The following is a 20,436-nucleotide window of genomic DNA, read 5'->3' on the forward strand; positions in this document are numbered from 1 at the left end:
CACAGTTTACACATTCCTATTCCACACTGATCTGGACACATTTTTTTTTTTTTTTTTGAGATGGAGTTTCACTCTTGTTGCCCAGGCTGGAGTGCAGTGGTGCGATCTCGGCTCACCACAACCTCTGCCTCTCGGGTTCAAGCAATTCTCCTGCCTCCATCTCCTGAGTAGCTGGGATTATAGGCATGCAGCACCGCCATGCCTGGCTAAATTTTGTGTTTTTAGTAGAGACAGCATTTCTCCATGTTGGTCAGGCTAGTCTCGAACTCCTGACCTCAGGTGATCCACCCGCCTCAGCCTCCCAAAGTACTGGCATTACAGGTGTGAGTCACCAAGCTCAACCAATCTGGACACACTTCTAAACTGTGACTGCCTCAGGAAGTGTGCTGGTTTGCAGCCGGCCCAGGCCCACTCCCTCCCTCCTTTTAGCATATGCATCCTCTGTGCCCTGGGTGCAGCCTCCTCCCACATGGGCCCGGCCACACCCCCAGCTCTAGGCGTGGACGTGAGCCTGGAGCCTGAGCCAATCCCAACATTGCCACCCCCAAGCCATGGCAATGGCAGGGGAGCAGGGCAGAGGGAAGAAGGAACTACCAACCCAAGCCAATGAGCCTCTACTGTGAAGGCTAGAACCCAGCAGATGGGTGCCTCTGCCAGTGGCCTTGAGGCCCAGATGACATAAGCCATCATGCCACCATCTAGAAACAGAAAATAAAGGCAATATGGTAGAGGGAAGAAAGGAGAGAGAGAGAAAAAACAAGTCCTAAATTGACTACCAAGCCAGCTCTCCTTAAAAACTACAAGGCTACTCTCTTTTTCACCAAAGGCAGCTGGGGAGGGGTTTTCTGTCACACATGACCTAGCAAACCCTAACCGCCTCGAGGTCTCAGGGAAGGCACTAAACAAAGGGAAACCACCACCATAATCACAACCCCTTCTTGGGGCTTTTTCCACAATTTTCATAGGGAGCCTTCCACATGTAAGTATAATTCCCCTATATCCTCAAGCCTGTTTAAACCCCAGGACTCTGCCCCTTACAGAAACAAGGAACCATACATACGAAGCAGAGTGACATCTTTTGCTTAGGGCTACCTGTGAGCAGGCTTTCCATGAGGACAAACATCCAACAACTGCACCTCCCGGAACTGCCACGAGCCTGAGGCAAAGGAAAAGACTACGCAGAGTGATGGCGCTGAAGTCTCCTGGGTCCCTTCGTGGGCAGAGGGCCAGTCCTGGGGACAGGGCCCTCATCTTACCCAGAGACGCAGGCAGCTCAAGGACAACGCCTGGTTCTAGAAATAGCCCAGGTTTGGCTGAGTGTGGTGATCCATGCCTGTAATCCCGGCACTTTGGGAGGCCAAGGCAGGTGGATCATGAGATCAGAGGCTTGAGACCAGCCTGGCCAACATGGTGAAGCCCCACCTCTACTAAAAATACAGAAATTAGCCAGGTGTGGTGGCGCATACTTGTAGGCACAGCTACTTGGGAGGCTGAGGCAGGAGAATCACTTAAGTCCAGGAGGCGGAGGTTGCAGTGAGCCAACTCCAGCCTGGGCAACAGAGTGAGACTCTGTCCCAAAGATAAAAAAAGAAAGAGCCCAGGTTTGCAGTCAGATTTGGGTTTGCAGCCCAGTGCCCCCATGTCCAGAGCCTGTCTCCTCAGCTGCATGCTGGGTGATCTGGGGGCCAGTAATACAGCAGCCTGCAAGGACAGCCCAGCTAGCACCTCCCATCCAAGAAGGAACTTGGGAAAATAAAAAAGTGAAAAGACACCACTGGCCCATCTTCCACAGCAGGAATCTTTGTTTCCTGAGATAGGCTACTATGAACCAGGAGACCTCAACCTGGCTGAGATGGCAAGTGGCCGTTTTATTAATAAGTAAACGTCCATATGTCTTGACAGGAATAGGCAAGGCCAGAGAATTTCCAGAGATAAAGCACCCTTCCATCTGAACCAAAACTCATTTCTAACCAGAGAGAGGAGATGTCCAAACTTATTTCAGTCTGAAATATAATCCTGAAGCCAGAGGGTTTGTTCACTCAACGGACTATTCACCAGCTGGTCAGACACAGGTTTTGTGTGGAGGCTCATATGTGCCACTTACACAAATGAGGAGGCCAAGGGAGGGCACCAGAGCCTGGCAGGCCGCAGCGGGGGAGGCCTTCCTTCCTTGTCCTCCCCACAAAGAAATAAAACAGGACTAAACGCTGTAGACTCAGTTCAGTTTCTAGTGTGACTGTAAGAGCCACCGACTCCAAGTGCAGAGACTGAGGTTCAGCACTCAGCCCTGCTATTCCCTTGTCTGTGTGCTTCTGAGCAAGCCTCTCGTCCTAAACCTGAATTTCTTCATCCATTTCTACTCCCTGCCAGGTATGGTCGGGGTTCTGATGAGAGCCTCTAACACCTCTCGCTCTACTTCCTCCAGCGGGCCATGAGCTTTCCTACTTCTCCTGAAGCCATTCCAGGACACCCCAAGCAGGCAGGGTTTTCTCCTTCCAAACCCTGCAGCTCCCGCAGTCCCTCTTTGTAGGCACATCCCTGCTGCTGGGCACTGTCTACACATGAGCTCCAAGCATGCAGGCCCCTCCTGCGTCATCCATGGTGCTGGTGTGACAGCGACAGTAGGCACTGTGAGGTGGCAACCCTGAGTGCCAGGCCATGCACTTGTGATCTCATCACAGCCTGCAGCCAGTGAGGCAAGGCGAGCTCCCACTATCAAGGCAAGAAAACCAAGGCCAGGAGGCACTGGGTGACCTGCCCCAGGAAGCAAATCGAGGTCATCATACCCCACAACCAGAGCCCTTCACCCTGCAACAAGAGGGCAGGAACTCACCTTGGATCTCCAAATGTGCCCAACCCTAGGGCTCCGCTCTCAACAGACAATTCTTAGGACCCAGAAGCACCCCTGCAAGTTCTTTCGGTTGCCAGCCAGCTTCTGCAATGACCAAAAGCAATCAAAAAAAGCTTGTGTCAACAAAAGGAGAGCACACTGTGCCTCTGACTAGATCTCATAAAGATTTCAAGCCACCTAATTAATCTACAAGTTCAGTGAAATGCAATGAGATACGGACCAATTTCTGCTGGGGATCTGAATGAGCTGATTCCAAAATTCACAGGGATGGGGGAAGCAGCAAGAATGGAATAGCATGGAAAATTCTATAAAGAAGTCAGATGGTAAAACACACTGTAAAGCTACAGTAATTGAATACAGCATGATATGGTTTGGATCCCAGCTGGACCACTCCTAACCTCAAGTGATCCACCCACCTTGGCCTCCCAAAGTGCTGGAATTACAGGTGTGAGCCACCATGCCCGGCCAACTCAGTATAAATCTTTTTAAATTTGACCTCCTTAATATATATATATATATATATATATATATATATATATATTCCCTATAAATCAATAAAAAAGATCAATAATTAATTGAAAAATTGGTAAAGAACATAACACAGGCAGTTCACACACACACATATACACGCACACACAAACCCCAATGTCTCTGCATTCTTTACCATGAAAAAATGCCCAATCTCACTTGCAATAAGAGAAATGTAAGTTTGACCTTCACAGAGATTCCATTTTTCACCTATAAATTTAGCAAAAATGGAACCATCTGAAAACACACCGTTGTCAAGGATGTACAGAAATACTCTCTCATTATTCGTCTGTGAACCTACACAGAGAGCAGTTTGATGATATCCATCCATTACAAAAGATACAGCCCTTAAGCAGCAATTCCATTTCTAGGAATTTGTCCTACGGGTATGTTTCCATATGTGTGAAATGACATCTACATGTCCATTAACAGGAGACTGATTAAATACGGTTACATACATTCATATAATGAACACTAAGCAGCCATATCAATGAATAAAGAGCACTTTATACACTGACAAGAATAATCATTCAGACACACAAAATTTTATAAAATAAGATGACAAGCATAGAGAGAAAAGAGATCCACATGCAAAAACATAGAGTCGAACCCCTATAAAACATGTAAAAAAATTAACTCACACCACATACAAAAATTACCTCAAAATGGAACTTAAATATATATAAGGATGTAAGACTTATATGTAAGAGCTAAATTTATAGAAAAAAATAGCATAAACCTTTGTGACACTGGATTAGACAATGGCTTCTTAAATATGACACCAGAAGCAAAAGCAAACAAAAGAAAAACTAGATAAATTGGACTCATCAAAATGTTAAACATTTGTGCTTCAAAGGATATAATCAAGAAGGTGAAAAGACAACCCATAGAATGGGAGGAGACACTTGCAAACTGTACATCTGATCAAAGTATTTGCATGTAAAATATTTAAAGAACTCTTAAACATCAATAATAAAAAAAGACAACCCAATGTAAAATTGTCAAAAGACCTGAGTAGACAGTTCTCAAAAGAAGATTTACAATATGCAAATGCAATATGCAAATGCAAACAAAGTCAACATCACTAGCCATCAGTGTCCTGCAAATTAAAACCACAATGAGATACCACTTCACAACCCCTAGGATGGCTAGAAGCAAAAAGACAGACAATGACGAATGTTGACGTGAGGATGTAAGAAATCATAACCCTCATACACTTCCCTAGTAAGATGTGAACTAGTAAAGGAATTTGGAAAACCATTTGGCAGTTTGTCAAAAGGTTAAACATGGAATTACCATATGACCCAGCAATTCTACTCCTAGGTATATTCCCAAGAGCCATCAAAATATATGTCCACACAAAAACTCATACACCTGCTCAAAGCAGCATTATTCCTAATAGCCCCAAAAAGGAAACAACTTAAATATCTGATATGGTTTGGCTGTGTCGCCACCCAAAGCTCATCTTGAACTGTAGTTCCCATAATCCCCACGTGTTGTGAGAGGGACCTTGTGGACAGCGATGAGGTTTTGGGGGAGACTCCCCCATGCTGTTTCCATGAAAGTGAGTGAGTTCTCAGGAGATTTGATGGTTTTATAAAGGGCTTTTCCTCACTTTGCTCTGCACTTCTCTCTCCTGCCACTATGAGAGGACATGTTTGCTTCCCCTTCCGCCATGATAGTAAGTTTCCTGAGACCTCTCCGGCTACACAGAACTGTGAGTCAATTAAACCTCTTTCCTTCATAAATTACCCAGTCTCAGGCAGTTATTTACAGCACTGTGAGAACAGGCTAGTACAATATCTATCCATTGAAGAATGAGTAAGTGAAAGATGGTATACCCATTGGATGGAACATTATACGGCAATAAAAAGAAATGATGCATGCTACACATAGATGAACCCTGAAAATATCATACTAAATAAAATAAGCTATTCACAAAAGACTACACATTGTACGGTCCCATGTATATGAAAATCTAGAATAGGGAAATCTATGCACAGAAAGAAAATGTGGGAGATGCATAGGGAGTAACTACTAATAGATTCATGGTTTTAGTTTGGAGTGATGAACATATACTAAAATGGATTTTCATGATAGATGCACAACTCTGTGAATATACTAAAAACCACTGAGTTGGACACTTTATTTAAGTGTTTAGAGAGATGGGTTCCGGTGATGTTGACTAGGCTGGTCCAAACTCCTGGCGTCAAGCGATTCTCCTATCTTGGTTCCCCAAAGTGCTAGGATTACAGTGTGAGCCATCATGCCCAGCTGGGTTGGATACTTTAAATGAGTGAATTACGTGGTATATGGAATTACATCTCACTAAAGCCATCATAAGAAACAGGGAAGGAATATGCGTGTATACACATATATTTGCACGCATATAATACATTCACTTGCTTCCATATTTATAAAATCTCTCTGGAAAGATTGGACAAAAATTGACAGCATAAAGTGAAGAAAACTGTGGCTCAAGGGTAAGAATTCTTTTCGCTATATCCTCTTTTATTCTTTGTCGATTTTGAACCATGTGAACATGACCTATTTAAAACCAAGTAAATGAATAAAATTCACAGTAAATTATTAAAATAAATTTTGAAATGGACTCTGTGTCAGGCTGCCCCTCTGGCAGGAGACCCTTCTCCCAGAGCCCACCCATGGCCACCTCCCTGTGGCTCTGCCCAGCTCTCCCGGTGACTTCAGAACGCAAATGCAGTGACTCAAACCTTTCCTCCACCTCGGCTATTTCATTTCTAAGCCCACTAAAGTAGCTCGGCAGCCCAAGGACCAGCGTTCTGCCAAAACCACATTATTTGTCAACAAACAGCACGTGTGAACTCTAACATTTAGAAAAAGTAATCAAGAAAATGAAATGGACCATAGGGGAGGAAATACACAGTTGCTGCTAGTGTAGATGGGAAGACTAGCAGGCGACCCTGAGCCAGGCAGTCCCCCTGATGCTCTGAGGACACAGGCTGCCTCACTTTTACTCTCTGAGCTCCACACTGCAACTCATCCTCAGGACATAAGAAGTAACAGAGGTTCCCTTAGAAAACCAGCTACACTTGAAGAAATGAAGAACAGGACTCCGAACCCACTCTTCAGCCCTAGCCTCTGCCCTACCCTATAAAGAAGCAGGTGTTGGTGGCCCCTGGAAAATCAACAGGCTAGCCAGGGTCTCGCTACCACGGCCTGCCACCAAGTCACATTCCCATTAACCAGGCTACCTCCCTTTCTGCCCTGGGCACAGCCCTCTGAGCTCCACCTTCCCTCTAGAGCACTTTTGACAAGCTGTAAGAGATAGAAAAGATACCCACATGCAGAAGAATAAAGTCAGACCCCTATAAATCATGTCAAAAAATTAACTCCCACCATATACAAAAATTACCTCAAAATGGAACTTATATATAAGTATGTAAGACTTACATGTAAGAGCTAAATTTATAGAAAAAAATAGCATAAATCATTGTGACACTATATTAGACAACGGCTTCTTAAATAAGACACCAGAAGCAAAAGGAACAAAAGAAAAACTAGATAAATTGGACTCATCAAAATTTTAAACTTTTGTGCTTCAAAGGATATAATCAAGAAAGTGGGCCAGGCGCGGTGGCTCATGCCTGTAATCCCAGCACTTTGGGAGGCCAAAACAGGTGGATCACGAGGTCAAGAGATCAAGACCATCCTGGTCAACATGGTGAAACCCCGTCTCTACTAAAAATACAAAAATTAGCTGGGCATGGTGGCACGTGCCTGTAATCCCAGCTACTCAGGAGGCTGAGGCAGGAGGATCGCCTGAACCCAGGAGGTGGAGGTAGCGGTGAGCCGAGATCGCGCCATTGCACTCCAGCCTGGGTAACAAGAGTGAAACGCCATCTCAAAAAAAAAAGAAAGTGAAAAGACACACCATAGAATGGGAGGAATTACTTGAAACCTAAACACCTGATCAAACAAAGTATTTGTATGTAGAATACATAAAGAACTCTGACACATCAGTAATAAAAAGACAAATAACCCAATGTAAAATGGTCAAAAGACCTGAAGAGACAGTTCTCAAAAGAAGATTTACAAATGGGCGATACGGAAATGCAAATAAGGTCAACATCACTAGCCATCGGTGTATTACAAATTAAAACCACAGTGAGATACCACTTCACACCCAAACGCCGGTGTAATAGAAATGTCATTTTATTCCACTGCAGATGGTCCACTTCAGACAAACCAGTCACGGGAGGCAAAAGCATTTTCCTCTAGTGCAGCAAGAGCTCCGCTGGAATCCTCCACAACACAGAGGCTGGGGAGACCCTGGATGCACCCTTGCCTCACCCCTATCCTGGGGCACACCCTCCCACCATGCTGTAGCCCCTCTGTTCCAACACCCAGCACCCAGTCACCCAGTCAAGCACCCTGACTCAACACACACGGTCAATAACTCAAATGCCCCAAGGCCTTGTGGACAAAGGAAACCAGTGTAGCAGGACTGGCGTGTAAACAAGGGAAGCATGTAAACAAGGGAAGGAACAACAGTGACAAATGGTGGACAATGCTCTGTCTTCAAGTCAAGGAGACACAAAGAGCGGCACCCTGCCCAGCCTCAGTGGAGCGGCAGCCACCAGCCCCTGTCCACTGCCCCTGAAACAGAGGCCAGCACCTCAGCAGGAAATCCAGATTTTTATGTAAATGCTCCTTTTAAGTGTTCTCAACTATCGTAGTGTTTAAAACACTGTGCAGATCAAAAAACAAAGCAAATGTCTGTGGGCCAGATGTTTCAGCCCCCGGGGCATCAGTTTGCCATCTCTGACTTGGTTCCCTGACCATGGTTTATTAGATCCTACGTGCCGAGCATGAGTGATATTTAGTAATTCAGCTCAAAATCATGAGGCCAGGGAGATGTAATGATATGCATGTTCCACCAAGTCCTTCCTTATCTCTGTTCACCAATAGCTCAACCATGACTAAGGAGTGTTGACTGTTATTTATATAACCTGGCTGCTTCCCCTTCCCCCTCCGCATCCTCTCATTGGGGTTAAACAAGTGTTAGCAAGTTGGCTGATCCCAGGATGGGCACCCAGCACACAGCACAGACTGCGCCCCTTGGGCTTACACTTGATAGATGGTCACCCAGCAGGAAGAGCTCAGTGCCTAGTCTTCGGGATTTTCTTCATTACACTACAGTGTTTCGTGCCTCCATCTGCTCCCCACCCTGTTTCTCTTTCCCTCTCTCAGTCCCTGAGGGATAGATCCAACTCTTACTCTTCCAAGACAAAAGCAGCACACATGAAATCCAGCAACAGCAAATGCCCCAGGACCTGTTCCTCCAGCTCTCTGGTGTGTTTGCAAAGGGTTGGTTCTGCTTTGCTTTTATATGAGATGCCAGGGGTGGGAAGTGAGGTTTAAAGCAGAGAAGGCAGCCTCTAGGGACAGCTCCATGGGATCAAGGGCAGCGGCAAGATGACCCAGAGGGGCCCTTTGGTGGACCCAGGGGACCTGACCACTGTCTGGAAACTCAGAGGTCACAGTGCTCTGGGACACACGTCATAAGGGGCCCTTTCAGCATCACTTATCCCTGCCCCGGGTAGGGGAGGCGTGGGAATGTCAGTACTCACCACCCACTCCTAAACAGATGCTCCCAATGCTCCCCGACCCCAGCCCCAGGGGCCAGCTGCATGGCTGGAGTTTTCATGAGCAAGTTTCACCTGTGAGTCCTCTTCTTCCTCACCAAACCTATCCGCTTCCCTCCCTGGCCACCTCCTTCACAATGCCCCGCTTCTCCGGGCCTTTCAGGACAGCCTGACACTTTCCTCTTTCTCCTCTTCATCCACTCAGGCATCCAGCCCTCCAAAGTGGTCTTTCCAGTACCTTCCACCAGTCTCCCCATCCATCCTGCGCCCCTACCCACACACACCAGCCACGTCACTATTCACACATTTTCAGGAAATCCTTGGTACAATCTAATCTGAGCCAGCATTTCCAGAGCAGCCCTGTGATTACTTCATTCCTGTGTTCAAACCTTCCAATTGTTCCTCTCACCCACTACGAATCCCCAAGTCCTCCAGCTAGAATTGGCTTCCAAAATCCAACTACAATGGGAAGGGTCAGCCAGACTTCTCCCCTTCCCCAGCTGCTCAGCCTTGAGCAAGACACCACCACGCCACTTGAGCCTTGGTTTTCTTATCTGTGAAGTGCAGTTGATAAACCAAAACTAGAACTCTAAGCCGCCCGACCATCTGAATGAACCCCTCCTCTCCTATTGCCAGCAACTGGGAATCTTGGCAGTGCCAAAGCTAACCCAAAAAACTAATTCAGGTCATGATGGGAAGGGTGGGCGGTCGGACATACCTGATGCTATCCTCCTCCCTTTCTGAATTAGTGATAGACCCTTGAAGTCCAACAGGAAACATTTACAATCTATTCTCTCCAAAGCCTGCTACCCGGAGGCTTCACCTGCATAATAAAACTTTGGTATCCACAATCACTTATCTTAACCAAGACATTTCTAAGTCTTTAGACAATAATTTAACTCTTTCAGCCGATTGCCAAAGAGAAAATCTTTGAATTTACCTATGACCTGGAAGCCCTCCCCCACTTCCGGTTGTCCTACCTTTCCAGATCCAACCAATGTACATCTTACATGTATTTGATGTCTCATGTCTCCCTAATATGTATAAAACTAAGCTGTACCCCAACCACCTTGGACACACATTCTCAGGATCTCCAGAGGACTGAGTCATGGGCCAATGGCCACTCATATTTGGCTCAGAATAAATCTCTTTAAATATTTTACAGAGCTTGACACATTTTGTTGATAGGACTGACAGTGTACCACTCATAGGAGTGAGAAAACATATAAAATGCTGATCACAGAGTCCATCGCAGAGTAAATGCTTAAGAAATATTCGTTGCTAGTACTGTCATCATCACCACAATGCCCAAGTGACCATTTTTCACAAACCCTACCCACAGCAAAGCTTGCTTCACCCATCTGGTCCTGGATCTCTCTTCTTCCTCCCACCCTGCCAAGTCCCAATCATCCACCTCCCCCACCATCCCTTCCCAGACCATTCTGCCACTGCACCCATCCTTTCTCAGTTTACCTGGGATTGTTTTTAACATACAGCTCCCCTGTGGGACTGGATGGCTCCTTATCTGCCAAGTAAAATCTTCAAGGCATAAGCCAAAACTAAAATCCTAAGCCCCCCAACCAGCTGAACAGACCTAGCCAAGAGGACTCCAGAGAAACCTGAAAAACTGAATTCCAGGCCTAGACTGGAAAGGAGGTCAGACACGCCTCATTATACCCCTCCCTTTAGGAGTTTAGCCACAAATTATCAGCATTAATAATACAATAGAGATTATAAGACTGGCAAAACAGGCTCTTTGTGGCAATAAGACACCAAATTCCAACCTGATTCTTTATAGCATCACATGACAGACAGCAGACAATGAAGGAAATAAAGTTTTACCCAAAAATATTTTTCTGTGACATATTTTGAAATGGCCCTGCAAAGCCATTATCGCAACGCTCTCCCAGTTACAATAATGGCTCACAAACAACCTCTTTAAACATTTATAGAGTTTGGGGGTTTTTTCAACAAAGGGCATTATCTTATCCCCCAGATTGAGCTGATGCTCCTTGACCTCTGATGCACCCCATGGCACCCCTATGTTCACAGTGGGTAATCATTAAACAGCAGGGAAGAACACTGTCTACTCAGCCATGTTTTCTCCCAGGTGCTGGGTCCAGTGTTGGGGAGACCTGGCTCAGGTCCAAAGCTCAGCCCACCACATCCCGGAGGCCCAGAAAGGGCCAAGCTGACCATCCAAGCTCCTAGGCTTAAGTTTGACTTTTCCTACAAACTCATTCAGCGACCTTAAGAAATCCTCCCCACTCTAGGCCTGAGCTTTCTCATCGGTAAAATGAGTGTGGGAAAGTAGGTGGAAGCAGCTCTGAATGCAAAGAAACCACTACCTGAGAGGGAGGTATCTAGAAGGTCTCTGCCACTTCTAGAAGATCCCTGCCCAAGGGCGTTGCCATGGCCCCTCCTCTGTGCCACACCTGCCCATGAGAAAGGGTTTCCTCCTCCCTGCACTCTCAGGAAAATAAATAGGAAGTCTAGATTCCTGGCAGATTGCCCTTAGATTAAGTATAGGGGTTTTGGTTCTTGTTTTTTGTTTTGGGGGGTTTTGAGACAGAGTCTCACACTACTGCCCAGGCTGGAGTGCAGTGGTGCGATCTAGGCTCACTGCAATCTCTGACGCCAGGGTTCAAGCAATTCTCCTGCCTCAGCCTCCCAAGTAACTGGGATTACAGGCACCTGCCACTGTGCCTAGCTAATTTTTGTATTTTTAGTAGAGATGGCATTTCACCATCTTGGCCAGGCTGGTCTGGAACTCCTGACCTCATGATCCACCCACCTCACCCTCCCAAAGTGCTGCGATTACACGCATGAGCTACCCACCATGCCAGGTCAGTATAGTTTATTTTTTAATGAAACCATAGCAACATGATCCTAAATTCATGGTCCCAGAATTGCCCTTTGTAAGTGATTAGGCCCAAAACATCAGCCACAGAACTAAAGTACTAACACAATCCATGAAGCCTTCTTTGCTTACATCCAGGAGAGCTTCCCTCTCTTAACACTAGCGCTACAGGATGTTCTCCATGCACTGACACTGGAGATCCCCCAACCCCCACTGCTTACACCTAGATGTGCCTGGTGTCTCAAGAAAAACCTGCATTTGCAAAGACACCCATATGCAAAGCCTACATGGGCATGAAAGTCTATGGGTAACGCCATATAAGTCAGAGGGCTCTGGCTTAAATTAAAGAGGGATTTTCTTCCCTTTCCAATTTGATAGAAGGAATCCATGTCAGGTGCCAGGTCCTCAGAGGCCTGTTGATGGGGGCAGTCACAGGCACCTCCTTCATCAGGGAATTAAATAGTCAAGGGGGCTCACTTGGGCTAAAGAGTCAGCAATTTCAGCCGGGCGCGGTGGCTCAAGCTTGTAATCCCAGCATTTGGGGAGGCCAAGGCGGGTGGATCACGAGGTTAAGAGATTGAGACCATCCTGGTCAACATGGTGAAACCCCATCTCTACTAAAAATACAAAAAATTAGCTGGGCATGGTGGCGCGTGCCTGTAATCCCAGCTACTCAGGAGGCTGAGGCAGGAGAATTGCCTGAACCCAGGAGGCGGAAGTTGCGGTGAGCCGAGATCGCGCCATTACACTCCAGCCTGGGTAACAAGAGAGAAACTCCGTCTCAAAAAAATATATATATATTAAAAGATAGAAATTGTAGAAAGCGTATGTTCTAATAACAATGGAACAAGGCCAGGTGCAGTGGCTCATGCCTGTAAACCCAGCACTTTGGGTGGATCACAAGGTCAGGAGTTCAAGACCAGCCTAACCAATATGGTGAAACCTCATCTCTACTCAAAATACAAAAAAATTAGCCGGATGTGGTGGCGGGTGCCTGTAATCCCACCTACTCAGGAGGCTGAGGCAGGAGAATTGCCTGAACCCAGGAGGCAGAGGTTGCGGTGAGCCGAGATCGCACCATTGCACTCCAACCTGGGTAACAAGAGTGAAACTCCGTCTCAAAAAAAAAAAAGAGTCAGCAATTCCATTTGAAAGAGCCTCAGAAACAGATGCTCCTGCCTGATAATCGTGGCCATATGGCTGCATCCTCCTTTATGGGCAGAAGCAAGACCTAAAGGTTGGGTGTAAATTACATCTGTTTTCAGAATCGTATTTCTCAATATAATAGGCCACTTGGCTGCTTAAAGGGGAACCAGGGACTTCGTTGACACAATCTCATTCTAAACATCCAATAGCCCTTGGAAGCATGTACTCTAATTAATGATGAGAATGGTGCCCAGAAAGGTTCAATAAACTGCCCATATCAGACAACCGGCAGGCCTGGAAGCTGAGATTCTCAGCATCTCTCAGCCCTGGCACCCCTGAAGTTTGGGGCTGGATAACTCTTTGGGTCGGGTTGGGGGTGATGTTCTGTACACCGTAGGATGTTTAGCAGCATCCTGGCCTCTACGCACTAGATGCCAGTAGTAAATCCTCCTACCTCTACCCCCACCCCCCATGATGACAATTTAAAATGTCTCCAGATATGACCAAAAAACACCAGGGGAAAAAAATCCTCCCCAGTTAAGAACCATTTAAGCAATGTTGTTCTCTCCCTGTATCATGATGTTCTGGAGAATCGAATCAAAGGCTTGCTATCTACTCTATCGTTTAAAGAATCCGGATTTTTGCTGTATCCAATTTGCTGAACACTTCTTCACCGTGGTATATAATATCAAACATACAAGATGAACACTTGTCACTTCTTTAGTTTTTTTCCTTCAGTTCAAAGCCTTGGGCAAGCAATCAAAAATGACCCACTGATACTTAAACAAGTCCCACATCCTCTCAAACCTGAAAATGGGGCTGGACCTTCTAACTGTGGCTCCACTTAAAACTCCAATTTATTAAAATAATATAGATATTCTATTAAATAACAAGCAATGACAAAAAATTTCAAAATGGTAACTTTCCTAAATGCTATTAAGCTTTTATATTCTCTTTTAAATAACTCTTCTTATTACAAATAGAAATACACACACCATAGAAAATTCAGTAAATCCAAGGTAAGTAGGCAAGGTTTCGTTCCTTTTCAAAGACCTGGCTCAGTAAAATTAACTAAGCATCTGTGGTTCCAGTGTCTCCAGGGCATGGCGGTATGCACCTTTTCCACTGGCAGCTGGGCAATGTCTGACCACTTAGAAATCAACTTCCCAATCCCTCAGGAAGCACCACAAAGAACCGTCCTTTCAGAGAAGTGAATTTTACAGAGATTTTTAAATAAGAAGTAGCTGGGCATGCAGCCAGCAGAGACGTGGTAGAACTGGCGCCGAGGTGGGTGGATCACGAGGTCAACAGATCGAGAGCATCCTGGTCAACATGGTGAAACCCCATCTCTACTAAAAATACAAAAAAAATTAGCTGGGCATGGTGGTGCGGGCCTGTAATCCCAGCTACTCAGGAGGCTGAGGTGGGAGAATTGCCTGAACCCAGGAGGCGGAGGTTGCGGTGAGCCGAGATCGCGCCATTGCACTCCAGCCTGGGTAACAAGAGCGAAACTCCGTCTCAAAAAAAAGAAAAGAACTGGCTCCTGGGCCATGGAGGTGGGAGACCCTCCACAACTGGCAAAGGGCCCACAAGATAAAAGGAACATTGTGGTTTCAAGCTGGCAGAGTTTTCCTGACTTACCCCCACTCTGTTCATGAGACACCAGAGTGTAAAGTCAGATACCTTCCAGAATTCAGACAATAAAGTGTTCTGAGTGAACGCAGGGGGCAAAAGTTATTGATGCCACAGTCACTGGCTTATGTGTGCTATCCTGAATTCACGCAACATCACCAGATGTCAAAAACTTAGGAGAAATCTCAGCTTTCTCCTTTCTAGAGACAGCCTCTTTGTTGATTCCCTTTCAGCTCCCTTAAACCTGCCAAATAGCAGACCCAGAGGGTCTGCCACACCAGGTGCCTGCAGGACCACTGTCACACCACGTGAAAGCACCCACCAGAGGACACTCGGTCTCCAACCAGCTTTCCCTCCTTACAATTGTGCCTCCTGTCTAAAAATGGTTTGCCTTAATGATAAAATACATGAAAAAGGTGGATATGATTCGGTAGATGGGAAATCAAATTGATTAAGGAGCACGTTTGGAAGTGACAGAGGCTCGACTTTGGTAGAAAATGTCTCCAGATATGACCAAATAGTTTTTTTCCTTCAGTTCAAAGCCTTGGGCAAGCAATCAAAAACAACCCACTGATGCTTAAACTAGTCCCACATCCTCTCAAACCTGAAAATGGGGCTGGACCTTCTAACTGTGGCTCCACCTAAAACAAAGCAATGAATACCAAATTATACCCACTGGTATATTTGGAAAGCATTAGAAAGCCAGATAACACTAAGTGTTGGATATGATGTGAGAATCTGAGAACCCTCGGGCTCTGCAGATGGAAACCTACACTGGAGCCTACTCAAGGCAATCAAGAATGAGCACCCCCTAGACCCAGAAACCCCACTCCTAGGTGTACACCCTAGATGCTCTCACACTGGTACTCAGAAAAACACATCCAAGAGTGCAGCCAGGAGCTGAGCATATACACAGGGAGAGAAATCATAACCACATGCTTCCGGATTGTAAAAGAATTCAAACTATGCAGACACATACAACCAATAATAAAAAAAAAAACGATGATCATCCACAGGCACATGCACACATAAATTTATCTGCACATTCATATATACATGTTTATAATGTATTTAAATGAGCTGATACTATGCATGTCACTCTGTGACCTGTTTCGCACTCAAAAATATGTTGCAAGTATTATCTCAATGATATCATTTTTAACAGCTGCGCAGCATTCTGCCATAAAGATTATCATACTTTAATTAACCGATGCCCAACTGTTGGATACTTGGGTTATTCAAACCTTTTCCCTGTCAAACAGAACCTCTCTGAATATCATTGTACTTGCCTCTTGGCTTCTCTTCTAATCCTTAACATTAGAAGCAAAGAATGTATGGTGCAGTGGAAAATGTACATACTTTAAGAATGGAATTGCTTGATGAATAGAATACATCTTTTTCATTAAAATACATATTTTTTGCCTCTAATTTCCTTGGATCCAAATTCTTTCTGTTGTCTGATAAGGTGAATCCTTCAGAGAAAACAGACAATAGGCTAGTAGTAAGTATGACTGCATTATTGACTGCCATTTCGTATGCAATCATACTTACTACTCTATCCACATTGTACAAATTCCTACCTCACAGGTATCCAGCATCAGTCATGCAGCCAGCCTAGCACATTTTGAGAGACATCAGCAGCGTAAAATCCTTGAGTTCAACATTCTTTTGCTAAAAATATCTTTATTAAATGCCAGCTTGTATCTGGAACCACACTAGGTATTAGGGAAACACAGAAGATTAATGCCTAGTCCTGCTCAGAAGAAGTTCAGCAACACTTGACTCTGAAGAGGAAATTCAGAAATCGAGTGTGCTTTGGAAGCACAGAAGGGCCCTGGCTGGAGAAACTTCTCAGAGGAGGCAATGGCAATGAGGTCAAACAGCACTGAGCTGACCTTGCAGTCTTAGTGGCAGAGGGGACTCCAGGCAGAGGGTTAGATTGGAACAAGGTGCTCAGGCCATGCAGTGCCTCTGGAGAACCCCTGGAATTCCAGCAAAGCAGGAGGTGCACTGAGCAGAGCCAACATGGGGGCTCAAGAGGGAGACAGCACCCTGGTCTGAAGAGTCAGCCTTGCCCACACATTAAGGAGTGTGTATAGGGGGAGAATTGGCTAAGAGGGGTAAAAGGAGGCTAAAACCAGCGTTCCTGCAGAAGAGGGAGGATGGACTAGAGAGGGAAAGGCTGGAGGCAGGAAACCCAGCTTAAGAGCTATTATTGCTATTCAGAAGAGACAGGGAGAAACAGAGCAGGTGGTGAAGCTTCACTGGGGAAGGTGGTGTGGGCAGAAGTAAGATAGTCTCCCTGGACGCAGGTGGTGGAATTTCCAGGATATGGTGCCTGCATGCTAGAGTAAGAGGACCCCAGCCCGCACAGCAGGCATTTGGTGAGCCGATGAACCAAGGCTACAGGGGAGCATGGGAGAAGGGAAAGGCCTCAGTGCAGACAACCGAATAGCACAGACGGGGTGCTGGCCCTGCCTTGGCCACACAGACTTGCAGTGTTCTAGAATCTAGCAATGACTTATTCCACTCTGGGATGCAACTTTCACATCCGCAAAGAGGCACATGGGGACTGTGAACCATCAGGGCCCTTAGGAGCTGTAAAATGTTACAATGTTCCCTCTGTATCAGAATCCGGAGTGGCAGCTGTCCACCTGAAAACTCTAACAAGACTGCCGTACTGGGAAGAGTGCAGATTGTGTCCATAACCGGCGTCTCCTATGAAGTCGCAAACTTCTTTCAACACACCGCACCCAAGCCACTAAAGACCCATCTCTTCAGGCCAGAGTGCTGGCTTACCCACTCAAACACAAGGCTCACACCCGCCACATCTGGGTGCATGCTGCCTTCCTTCCTCCCTTACTCCTGGGTAATAAACAGCAGACTAGCAAAATAGTTCAAATACCTTCTAAAAACATACACAGCCTTGTGGAGTCCATGGCCTATTTTGAAATAAATGTTTCAAATCTCCAGACTCAGAGCTGCTCTCGGCATTAACCTTCACTCCAACTCAAGCAATCAGGAAGTCAGCAAATGACAATGGCACCTCTGCTGAATGGCAGGCCCACATCAGGTATGGAGACACGAAAACGAACCGGATTTCCCAACCTTGAGGGCTCTCTGCTGAGTGCAGACGCTGGGCACTCAATGCAGCAAGCCAGCATGGCATTGTCCTCATTCAAATGTCCAGAAAAACTGTATAAAGGAAGGAGGATGGGAGCTGGGCCTTGGTGGCTGCATGCAGTTGTAGAATACAGGAGCAAGAACTAGGCTAGAAGAGGGAAACCACAGAGCCTAAGAAAAGGAGCAAGTGACAAGGGATGAGGCTCAGAAGTGCTGGTTGATGACTGCATTGTGGATTGGGGCCAGCTTGCCAGGGCCCCGAATGCCATACCCAGGTATTGCCGTGGCCACAGGGATCTGCTAGCTAGAGTTTGTAAACAGAGAATTGAGGGCAGTGGGAAGAATGGGAAAAGATGGAAGCATTTCAACCCAGAGAACATCAAGGAAACCAGCAGAGTGAGGAACGATGTGGCCTGAGACAAGGTGGGGAATGGTGGGGTGAGGGTGGGACCATACTTCCCCTTTCTCCATTTTCTCAGACCGCTGGCATCTAACCCTACAGACATAGAAGGAAGCATCTGGACCCAAAGTCCCACAGAACTGACAGCCAAGCTCGACAGATAGATGGCTCCCAACTCTGCCTTTTTCTGGTCTGGTTTCTGCTCCTGCACTGAAAATGCTACCCAGGAAGGCCAACCCCAAAGCCCAACCTTCCACAGCTGATCAAACACCAAAGCACAGTGTGTAGGCTTGGAAGCAGAGGGAGGGAGCAGTGAACAGCCGACACACACACACCCTGATTTCCAGGCGGGTGGGCCTCAGTAACAGGACAGGTTTGGTTCATTTCCTGCAAAAACAGAATTTCCCAGGCGTGAAAGGAAATGTCCCCGCATCCCTCGTAGCCCTGTCCACCAGGATGGACGGGGCTCAAAGACCTGGGACATCCTTCCTGATTTACCAGACACTTTATCCCTAATGAGCAATCCAAAAGCCTCTCAGAGATCCCTCATGCCCCTGTGAATGTTCATCCGTGCAACTTTGGCAGGAACCTAGGAAAGCCATCTTCGTCCCCCACTAATAGAAAGTGAGGGAGGCCACCAAGGGTCACCAAGCATCCTGAAGCCCAGCTCCAATCCCTGGTGCAAAGCAGGCCTCTAGCGTAATCCCGGAGGCATTCTCCCACCCTAGCGCTAGAAACTGCTTCAGCAGCAGAAAGAAGAAAAGAAGAGGAGGAGAAGGAGGAATAAGAAGGAGGAGGAGGAGGAGGAAGAAAGGAAAGGAAGAAAAGGAAGGAAGGAGAAAGAAAGAAAGAAAAAGAAAAAAGAAAAAGTTGGCGGGGGGGGGGGCGGGGGTGAGAGAGCTCCAGATGGTAGAGGGGAGAAGAAGTAGCGAGATTGAAGTTTAGGCCTGGGTTCAAGTCCTATCTCCACCACCGGGTTTACTTGGATGTGCCATTTTGCCTCTCTGAATTTGGGAAGTGGTTATAAAATGTGAAATGACTATAAAAATAAATTCTGGGAAACGCTGTCAGAATTCAGAGCGCTATTGTTAGAGTTTAGCATTAGCAGAAAGTCAACAAATAGAACCAAATAGTTATGATATATATATCGTTAAAGAGAGGAAAGAAAACTCCTAAAACATGTACCAGGAAAATCCAGACGAGCGCACCCCGGCCCCCCAACCCACAGTCCCGGGCAGGGCAGGAGGCGCGCGGCTGGCCCAGGTCACCTGTGCGTGCAGGTGGGGCGGGCGCACGGTGCAGCAGGTTGGCGATGGCGCCCTGTGGGCCGGCGGGGATAGGAACAGGGCGGAAGGGCCCACCTGAAGACGCGCAGCAGCAGGCAGGCGATGAGGAGGGTGGTGAAGGCGAATGCCACGATCACGGCCGCCTTGAGGGTGGGTAGGTCGCGGAGGAACGTGGAAATGCGGGTCACCAAGGCGTTGCTGCTGCTGTTGGAGCTGCCGCCGCCGCCGCCCGCCGCCCCAGACCCGGTCCGGGTGGCGTTCCCGGGGCCCGGGCCGGGCGGCGGCCGCGACTCGCGCTCGGGTTTGGGCTGCGGCGCGGACACGGACTCAGCTCTGCTGGCGCGGGCGGCGGGAGCGACCAGGAGCGCGAGCAGCAGCAGCGGCAGGAGCGGCGCGGGCGGCGGCAGCGCGCGCATCGTGCGGTGGGGACGGCGCAGGGCCTGGCAGGGCGCGCGCGGCTGAATCCCGGGATCCGTACCAGCGCCGAGGCCTGCAGCGGGGGATCCTGCGGCGCAGGCGGCTGCGCGGTGCTTGGCAGGAAGCTGCGGCGCCCGGAAGAGCCCGCGCCACCGCCGCCGCCACCACCAACACGTTGCAAGGAGTCATTCGACGGGCTGCGGCCCCACGTGGGCAGGGCAGGCCGCCCGGCCCGGGTCCCAGCTGCACTCCGCCGGCCCGCGACCCCAGTTCCTCAGGACTTGAGACCCCGTGGAGAAGTACTAACTGCCACGGTCACGCTGGTGCAGGCGCTGTGCTGCACATTTCACGTGTTTTACTTATTTCGTTTAATTCTACAACCCCCTTTGAAGACAGGTATTCTATGATCCTCACTGGATAGTTGATTTAGCACCCAAAGAGCAACCCAGATTGTGCTCACAGCAACCCAGGTTGTGTCAGACTAAGAATCAAAGGCTGTGGGACCTGGAAGTAGACTCCCATTTTGCACATCAGACACTGAAGTCACCAGTGGAGTGTTGCCCGAT

At 47.3% G+C, this 20,436-nt stretch overlaps 1 protein-coding gene across 12 annotated transcripts in view; it reads right to left on the minus strand.

Annotated features, from left to right (window-relative positions):
• Positions 1-19,959, minus strand: part of FAM174B (family with sequence similarity 174 member B) — a 66,474-nt gene extending 46,515 nt beyond the window's left edge. For 8 of the 12 annotated variants that reach the window (XR_004744404.3, XR_013518720.1, XR_008482023.2 and 5 more), the window contains exon 1: positions 19,436-19,959. Coding sequence is in view for 2 of the 12 variants with exons in the window: in XM_035303886.3 (XP_035159777.1) it covers positions 19,436-19,869 (434 nt within the window). In the remaining 10 variants the exon portion in view is untranslated. Of the gene's footprint in view, positions 1-2,833; positions 2,936-19,435 lie in introns of all 12 variants that reach the window. The other 4 variants (XR_013518722.1, XR_013518721.1, XR_008482027.2 and 1 more) reach the window with 2 other exon arrangements.
• Positions 19,960-20,436: the final 477 nt, after the last annotated feature.

This window comes from Callithrix jacchus, chromosome 6 (assembly GCF_049354715.1).
Source record: "Callithrix jacchus isolate 240 chromosome 6, calJac240_pri, whole genome shotgun sequence".
Lineage (NCBI taxonomy): Eukaryota > Metazoa > Chordata > Mammalia > Primates > Cebidae > Callithrix > Callithrix jacchus.